Source organism: Oryza glaberrima, chromosome 9 (genome assembly GCF_000147395.1).
Source record: "Oryza glaberrima chromosome 9, OglaRS2, whole genome shotgun sequence".
Lineage (NCBI taxonomy): Eukaryota > Viridiplantae > Streptophyta > Magnoliopsida > Poales > Poaceae > Oryza > Oryza glaberrima.
The window spans coordinates 16,044,676-16,053,493 of NC_068334.1; the positions used below are offsets into that span (position 1 = coordinate 16,044,676).

The following is an 8,818-nucleotide window of genomic DNA, read 5'->3' on the forward strand; positions in this document are numbered from 1 at the left end:
TATGTCCAATGTCTCTGAATTCGACATTTTACAGGTCAAACCATTTTATCAGCACCCTGTTCCCCAAGTATATTTTGGAGTAATGACAACATAACATGATACGAAGATCAACACGTAAGAACAACGACAAAACATCCAGAATAATTGTGATATCTGACATGGAATGACATCTCAACATAATGTAATGGGGTTGCCGATTAGGATTAGTGTCCTGATGCAAGAACATTACAGCGACAGCGGCTCCCAGTCCCAGCACACAGCAATGCATTGTGCCAGCTTGACACTTGCATAATTCGTCACCAGAATTCATATTTCTGGTGCAAAAATCTGGAGCAGCAAGTGGACCCAAAGCTATGAATCGCCCCGAGTTTTGAAAAAAATGCAGTGGGCACAGATGCAGGGAATGGATAGGCAACACAGAGTGCTCAAATTACAATAGTACCTTGGGTCCTACTAATCACAGTTACAAGTTGCAGGACCAGAAAGAAATTTACAGTCTCCCATGTGCAGTACCATGTACCATTTGCAAATGGAGAATCACTGCACATGGGAGTACAACCTCAAGCGGTCAAGATTTAGACTGGAGAGGCAATGGAATTGTAGTAGTAGATGCAACCACATTATATGTGTAATGCAAATAAAGAACATAGAAGATGCAGTAAATGGCAAGAAGAGGGACTGAGGAAAAAAAGCTCACTCTTGCATTGATACACCTGGATCTATTTACAATTTACAGCTTGCAAGAAAGGGGGAAAGGGGGGGCCGCCAATCGCGATTGCGATGTTGCAGATTCTGAGCTGTTTTGCGAAACAAAATTGTCAGCTCCGCTCTCCCGGCGGCTCCCGTTCTTTGCTGAACTCTCTGACTCGGGGCAAGCGGTTGTGCTTGCTCCGGTCGTCTGAACTGAACCTCAACCGATTAGTTATTGTCCTTCGCTACCCTAATGTACAGTTAGAAGGAAGGAAAGCCATGGTTTCTTCACCACACACTCACTCACACATAGGTATCACAGAATTTCCCATCCATCCTGTTCTGGACCGCCTTGATCGCCGCTACCCGAGCAGCCGTGGCTGCCCTATTAGCAGCCATGACCGCCTTGTGAACCTGCTCGTCTACTCTCGGCAGGTGAAACGCGTTCTCCGCAGCTAGTTGCGCCGCCTAATTGTACAATGCAACCATTAGAACACCACAAGCAATTTGCAATTGTAACCCATAAGCTGATAGTTAGATCAATGTGTATATATATACCTGTACAGCACGCTGAACAGAAGGATCAGTTGGACTAAGGGGGGTCTTCAGAGTCCCTGAATCCCAGTCCCCCGATCGCTTGTCGCCGTTGCGGAATGTGTACATCCCAAATCCTTGCTTCTTGCCTTCATGCCAGGAGCCTTCGTAGCAGTGGCCATTGGCAAAGCTGTAGACACCAAATCCATGGATCTTGTCCCCAAAGTACTCCCCAGCATACCGATCACCATTTCTGAAAGAAATTTTAGTAGCACGCGTTCCAAATTAGATACAGATGCATAAATTTCTCACCGAGTATAATTAAGATGTGAACAAATAGGAGTAATTAGTGTACCAATCGAACAGTTGACATGAAACGGAACAGTGTGTTGCTGTGATGGAGTAATAAAGCACGAAATTTGGCGAGACGCTCACCTGAAATGGTAGCTGCCGAGGCCGTGTTTGACACCGCACTTGAACTCTCCGACGTAGGAGCTTCCGTCGGAGCAGGTCTGCGCGCCGATGCCGTGGCTCTGGCCACCGGCCCACTCGCCGGCGTAGCAGTCGCCGCTGTAGAAGCGGTAGACGCCGTGGCCGTGGCGGAGGCCCTGGCGGTACTGGCCGCGGTAGCGGCTGCCGCGCGCCCAGCTCTCGATGCCGTAGCCGTCGTACTTGCCGTCGACCCAGTCCCCTTCGTACTTGCCCTTGCCGAAGAAGTTGTAGACGCCGCTGCCGTTGCAGCGGCCCTTGTGGAACTCCCCCTCGTAGCAGTCCCCATTGCTGTAGAACTCCACGCCCTCGCGCACGACGCGGCCGTGCGCCCCGCCTTTCCCCTTGTCCCGCTTCTGAGGCTTGTCGTCCTCGTCACCGATGAACCACTGCACGGACCCGGATCCCGAGGAGCGGCGGAGCCGCAGGCGCCCGCGGAGGAGCCGCGCGGCTCCGGCCGCCGCGGCGAGCGCGGCAGCCGCGGCCGTCGCGAGGAGGAGGAGGTGGTGGTGGTCGTCGCGGAGGAGGAGGAGCAGCAGGAGGACGGCGAGGGGGAGCGCGAGGAGGAGGAGCGGGTGGGCCGGGACGGCGGCGGCGGCGGCGGCGCGGAGGAGGTGCGGGTGCAGGTGCGGCGGGGGCTTGGCCTGCGCCTGCTCCTTCTTGTCGTCGGGCTCCGGGTCCTCCACCACCACCGCCTGGAACGACGCGCAGTTGCGGACCGTCGGCGAGCGCAGCAGCGACGAGGGCGTCCGCGTCAGCTTCCCCACACCACCCGCACCCCCACCCCCACCTCCTCCTCCCCCTCCGTGCCCATCCATCCCTCGCCGCCGCCGCTCCCACCCCTCAATTTCCCACAGATCTTCTTCTTCCCCTCCGTTTCAAATCCCCCCAACCCAGACCGCCGCGCACACAGATCGAACAAAGAGCAGAAGAGCTGGAGTGGGTGGAGCGGAGAGAAGAGAGGAGAGGAGAGGAGGCGAGGCGAGGCGAGGAGGAGAGGCCTCTTATAACTACCGTGCAGGAGGACAGAGGGAAGCCGGTGAGGTGACCAAGCTCCGCGTGCGTCCCCCGCGCCGCGCCGACCTGTGTGGCTCGTCTCGTCTCGCGCCCGGTTCCGGTGGTACAGTAGCAGTGGTAGGGTATTGGGGGCGCGTCTCGCGGGGGTACTCGCGACGTGACGCGACGCGAACGCGACCCGGCGGGTGTTTCGCGTTTCGCGGAGCGGAGGTGTATGTCTGGTCCGTCCGATCCTGGAGCGTTTTGGTGGGTGGGGGGAGGTGGGGGGAGCCACGAGTTCCGGATCTGAGACGGGGAGGGGAGGGGTCGCGCGGCGTCGCGGGGTGCAGGAGTGGTGGTGGTGCGTACGAGCTTTGGGCACGTGCCGAGCGGGGCGGCCGCTTTTTCCTGGCTGGCTGGGACCGACCGGGGACGAGGTCGTAGTAGACGGGACGGGCCGGGGGCGCGCGAGACGCCGCGGCGGGGCCAAGCGGATGGGTGGATTGGGCGAATTGGCGGCTTGCGGCCGGTTTGGCGCGCGAGGGTGGATGGCGGTTTGGACGTGTGTGCGCGCGCGCGAGAGAGCGGGCGGCGTGAACGGCACGGCGCGAGGGCGCGACCAGGGTTGGGAACAACTGGTTTTGCTGGTACCGCGCGCGCGCGGTGGGGTTTGTTCGTGCACGGGCGGGCTCAGGTTCTTCGAGAAAATCATGCAGAGGATTGTTGAACTTGAACCATGTCGTTGCTTGCCTTCAAGCAAAAGAAACGCGGGGGTGCTCATTCACAGGAGAACCATTCCACGGTCAATTAAACAGCTTCCGTTTTGGTACGTTTTGGTACTAGTATTTTGGTACGTTGTTATGGAGGAGTAGTATTTTAAAGAGCACCCTGTTTTGAATTGGAAGGGAGGTCCTTGATGCCCAAGGAAACCGCGCGACCAGCCACAAACCGAACCGGTCATCCACTCATCCCCCCGGGCCTTGAGCAGCTGTACGCCGATCCGGGCCGTCCGGCCGTCCCGGTCATCCGCGCGACTCGGCGTGATGGTGATGATTTCACGTCATGTGCGGTGCGAGCCGCTAGGCAGGCCCGCCCCATATATGCCGCGATCCGGGACACTCCTCGGCCACCTTTCGAGACGTGCGAGGCGTACCGCGACGCCCCCGCGCCGCGCTGCACGCCGTGTCGCCGTCCTGCACGTATGACGACGTTCGACGTATCAGCGACCGAGACATCGAGCGTTTCGGCAGCAGCCGATGGCGGCATGGGTGGTTGGGGTTAGATGGGGCTAATTGGGCGGCATATCGCGGCGCCGGCGCGCGGGCGTTTCAGGGCGGCAGCCGAATCCATGGGCGAATTCGCCGCTTTGGACTATGCAGCGTGTTACTACTTTACGATTCCTAGTAATATACTCCCAGCTTTTGAGTAGCTGTATAGCGGTATAGGAGGTCTCATCTCCCAGCTTTTGTGTAGTAGACTTTGGGGGCGCCGACCTCGATCGGTGAATTGTTTAGGCCTTCTTCTCCTCCCGTTCTAGAAACGTAGGCATATGGGTGATACTACTGGTAAACCATACAAACCTAATTATTGGCTGGCACTTGGCAGCAATTATTGGGTAAGCATGTCACGTCCCTAACCTGATTTGGGCAAAGATGAAAATGAGTCTCCGAACTGATTTGGGCAGGAGGAAAATGAGATGACATGCTCTGTCCGCACTGCATTTTCCCGTTTTTCGTGGACTCTACAAACGGTGCTTCGACATGGCTGTAACATGAGAAAGAAAGAGAGAGACATACAGCGATGTGCATCGAGTATTCGAGTACCCGGCCACCGATGGGCCACATCATATACCTGAATTTTACAGGCACCACTCATTCAGATTCAACCATACGAGAGGGAGAGAAAAAGGCAGCGTAATCCTTTTTATACGTACATCCCTGCGCTACAAATCATGTGGCCTTTTTAACCCCCCATGGAGTCATGGACCAATGGACCATGCATCTTTGATTTCTTTCTTTGGTGGCCCTCGATTTCTCATCATCTTGCACTGTTGCACATGCTCTGACTAGCCAAAAAAGTATCTGAGGAATTGTATTTCTTGTCTTCTCTCCTCGCACATATTGGCGAGAATAATTGAACAGCAATGCATCGATCGATCTCGCATATACGAAGCATAATGTGCAGTTTTCTGTACTAGAACAAGAGTATGCAAGCCGAGCACATGTGAGAGTGCATGTAAATAGGGAGGAAATTGCAGTACATCCGGATGCACTGGCAGATACAATTTCACGGTATAGTGTCGGGTACTTTGTCATGAAGTACTCTCTCCATTTCACACCGTTGACTTTTTAAGTACGTGTTTGATCATTCGTCTTATTCAAAAAAATTTAAGTAATTATTTAATTTTTTCATATCATTTGATTCATTGTTAAATTACTTTCATGTACATATATAGTTTTACATATTTCACAAAATTTTTTTTGAATAAGACGAACGGTCAAATATGTGCTAAAAAGTCAATGGTGTTAAACATTTTGAAAATGAGGGAGTATAAGATCCGATAGTCAGTGCGAGGTGATGCAAATAAACTCATGACGAGTTGACGATAGCTCGGTATTGGCGCCAAACGTTTAGGAACAAACATAATACAAAATGTAACAACTTGTTTCTTGTACTATAACAGCGGACCGTCCAATGCTGAAAAACGACATACGCATGCTTCGAATTCAGAGGGTAAAAAGAAGCCCCAGAAACTAACCAAAGCGTCAAGGCTAAAAAGCAGACAAAATGCATACAGTTTTTAGTTCGCATTCGTCAGTCGTCGACGTAGTATCCAACATCGCCAGCCTTCTACAAAAGACTGAAAAGCTATGCTACCTTTCGGTTTGGCCCAAATGACCGATCGCCATGTAAGTGCAATACGGTAACTTTACCTTGGTTTTTTTTCCTCCTTCGGTTTTACTACTGGACGGAAAAATATCCAGGTGCAGTGGAGAAAAGAGAGGAAAAAAAAAGCTTTCAATCTAGCGGTGATGCTTGGCGTTGAAGAAATTATGGCGTCCGACATGCAGCAAGGAATGGACCATGCAGGCACTGACAGTGGCTGTTCTGTTCTCGCAGCAGGATTGTTAACAATCAGACGACTGACCTGCCGATAATTTGATAGTACCACACACATGTTCTGTGCTTTGGATCTAAGGTGCGTTTTGGTCTGCTGCCCATTCGATTTGCCAAGTGAAATGTGGTTATGTGGGGATGTCATGTTCACCACATGTATGGCAACTTCTGATTAAAATGTGGGCCGAGACCGAGAGTTTTATTCGACATACTAACAAATGCTGAATGCAGCAAACATTATGCATTAATTCATTCACTGCACCGGTTCGTTAAAAAAAAATATGCATTCATTTCGTATATGATTATGCTGATATGCTCCTTTTCACCTTTTGGTCCCAAGAAATTAAGCCGAAGTAGGCATTTACACATGCTTCTAATTCACTGTAAGACATGTAGTCAGAAAATGGTTCTTTTTTCCAAGAGTGATCATAAGATGAAGAAAATAAAGCTGAAAACAACCTAAGAAAATGAGCAATGCGTGCACAAGTCAAGCAATGCAGGCGAAACCTTTCAAATCTTGCAGCCTGGCAGATTGGATACATGAGGCTAACTTGGACCGTTGCTGCTGCTGCTGCTTGTACACTAGATGATCCCTCTCAAATCTGAATTATTGAAGGTTGGTGCAGAGCGTTTCCTGGACGGAATGATGAACCCCTTGATCAAACAAACCCAAGCTAGCAGTAGTAGCAATTACTAAAACGTCGCAAATACAAGGGCAGGTGAATCAATCAACCGTGGTGCCTTGCGCAGGAGCCGAACCGGGAAGTTCTCTGTGAAAAAAAGCAGCAGGAATCATGGCACGCAGCGCTGCTGCCTTTGCCAAGAAAAAGCTCATGGATTGCCGTGTGCAAATTGCGTAGGATCCGACAGCCGAGCAGATAGACTGGTGGCCTCACGAGTCACGAGTCGCCGTCTCCCCCTTCGCGCGTGTTTGATTCGAACGCCCTCGCGTAGACGCGAAGAACGTACGGGCGTACGGCTCGATCGTTCGAGCTCGAAACGCTCCAAATTTGTGAAAATTCTAGCGTCAAACGAAGGCGTGTTCTTGCGTTCAGCTAGAGACAATCTCTCATTAGCCGTGGCGTGCGTTGAAGCTGTGAAATTGACAGGACGAGTTTGTGCGATTTGCTCGCGCTTTGCTTTGCTAGTTTGCTTTCCAGGTCATCTCGATGGGAGGCAAGGACAATGGGCATCACTGTTCGGCATGATCTTCCTCCGATCTGCGGCTTTGCATACAACCCAGAGTCCCCCCACGATGACACTGTGCGACTTCGGTTGGATTGTCAGGGAAAGCTGGAGAACTCATTGTCACCTGTGTTTGTCCTGAAAAGAAACAGGAATCGCCCCTAAACTGATAGTAGATGAGTAGATCGAGTCATCCCATGCTCCCTTTCCATCCTATTTTTCCAGTTTAGCTTCTTACCTTACTTGCCTAGCTAGCAATAGCATAGCTCTCATTATCGATCTCACATTGTATCTTTAAAAAATTATCTGATATTCCCTATGTTATATATTATAAGATATTTTAAGTTTAACTAAATTTATAGAAAAATATAATAGTATTTTCAACTCAAAACAAATCTATAAAAAACATATTCGCCGGTGGATTAAATGGAACTAATTTGATAACATAAATTCCTATATTTTTTTAAGCTTAATCAGACTTGAAAAGTTTAACTTTGAAACAAACGTACCGAATAATCTTACTACCTTTTGTTGCACTCTGGATCACCCCAACTCTCTTCTCAAACATACGAACGATCTTGAGTGCGTTGGTTTCTACTTGTCAATAAACTCCCATGGTCATATGATATGTTTGTAGATGGACAAACAAGTTGAGGATGGTCCAGACTGTCACAAAGGTAAAATTATCCAATTCAAAGTGAAAATATCAATTAAATAAATGGTCCAAAACGAAACGCCAGTAATAAAAGGTGGCCCAAAGTGAATTTCACTTGAAGTTTTGATTCCCTTTTATTCTCGGCTGTATCACCATGAAAGATAGAACGAGAATGAATTTCGGCCAAAAATGAAAATGAACTACTCTAAAAAATAATTTATCTTGCCTCTCTCAACTCTTGCTCCTAGTTGAATCACATCCCTTAATAGCAAAACCGGGTATAACGTCTCCTCCATCTATCAAAACCGGTGCAAATAGCCTCCTTTGGTGGTTCAGGAGGCGGTTTTGTCTCACGTGGCATATTTGATCCCATTAACTGACTCAGTCAATTTGTGGGTCCCACATGTCAACCGGCTAGTGGTGATGTGGTCGGGAGCTAGAGGTCTAGCTGGAGAAGGTTTTGGTGCCATTGTCAGGGATAGAGGTAGAGGCAGAGGTAGGGAGGAGAGATGGAAGGGATGCGGAGGAGAGGTGAGGGAATGGCTTCGGTGGGAGGACCACAGTCGTCGTCGAGGAGGCGGCGGTGGAGAGTGAGGAGGAACTGCGTTACCTGGTCCACGAGGAACCCCGCCCACAACGGCGCCGGGACTGCTCCCCCACACATGGCCGATCGACGAGCTCCTCCTCCCCCCCCCCCCCACACGCAACCGGCCGATGATTCCAATCCCAGCGCATGGCCCACCGGGAGTTCCTCCCAAGAGCACGGCCACCCAGTGAGCTCCTCCCCCGTGCGCGGCCGGCTGATGGCTCCTCTCCCTGTGCGCAGCTGGCCGCGTGAGCTCCTTCCCCACGCCCGCCGCCGCCGCCCGGGCTCTATTGCTTATTGGAGGTGAGAGAGGAGGAAGATATGAGATGAGGTGAGGAAGAAGATGGGATGAGGTGCTGGCTGCTGACAAGTTGGTCACACCGAATGATTAAGCTAGTAAATAGCCACGTCGGATGAAATCAGCTCCCAAACCACTAAAGGAGGCGATTTGCACCGATTTTAATAGATGGGGGAGACGTTACACTCGGTTTTGCAGTTGATGGATGCGGTTCAACCATGAGTAAGAGTTGAGGGAGGCTAATAGACTTATTCCAAAAAATAATGAG

General features: G+C 51.0%; 1 protein-coding gene across 1 annotated transcript; it reads right to left on the reverse strand.

Annotated features, from left to right (window-relative positions):
- Positions 1-679: 679 nt before the first annotated feature.
- Positions 680-2,741, reverse strand: LOC127785453 (phosphatidylinositol 4-phosphate 5-kinase 7-like). The gene is made up of 3 exons (XM_052312904.1): positions 1,660-2,741; positions 1,249-1,477; positions 680-1,158 (listed from the first exon to the last, which is right to left on the reverse strand). The coding sequence occupies exons 1-3, from the start codon at positions 2,529-2,531 to the stop codon at positions 994-996; spliced, it is 1,266 nt and encodes a 421-aa protein (XP_052168864.1). The 5' UTR covers positions 2,532-2,741; the 3' UTR covers positions 680-993.
- Positions 2,742-8,818: the final 6,077 nt, after the last annotated feature.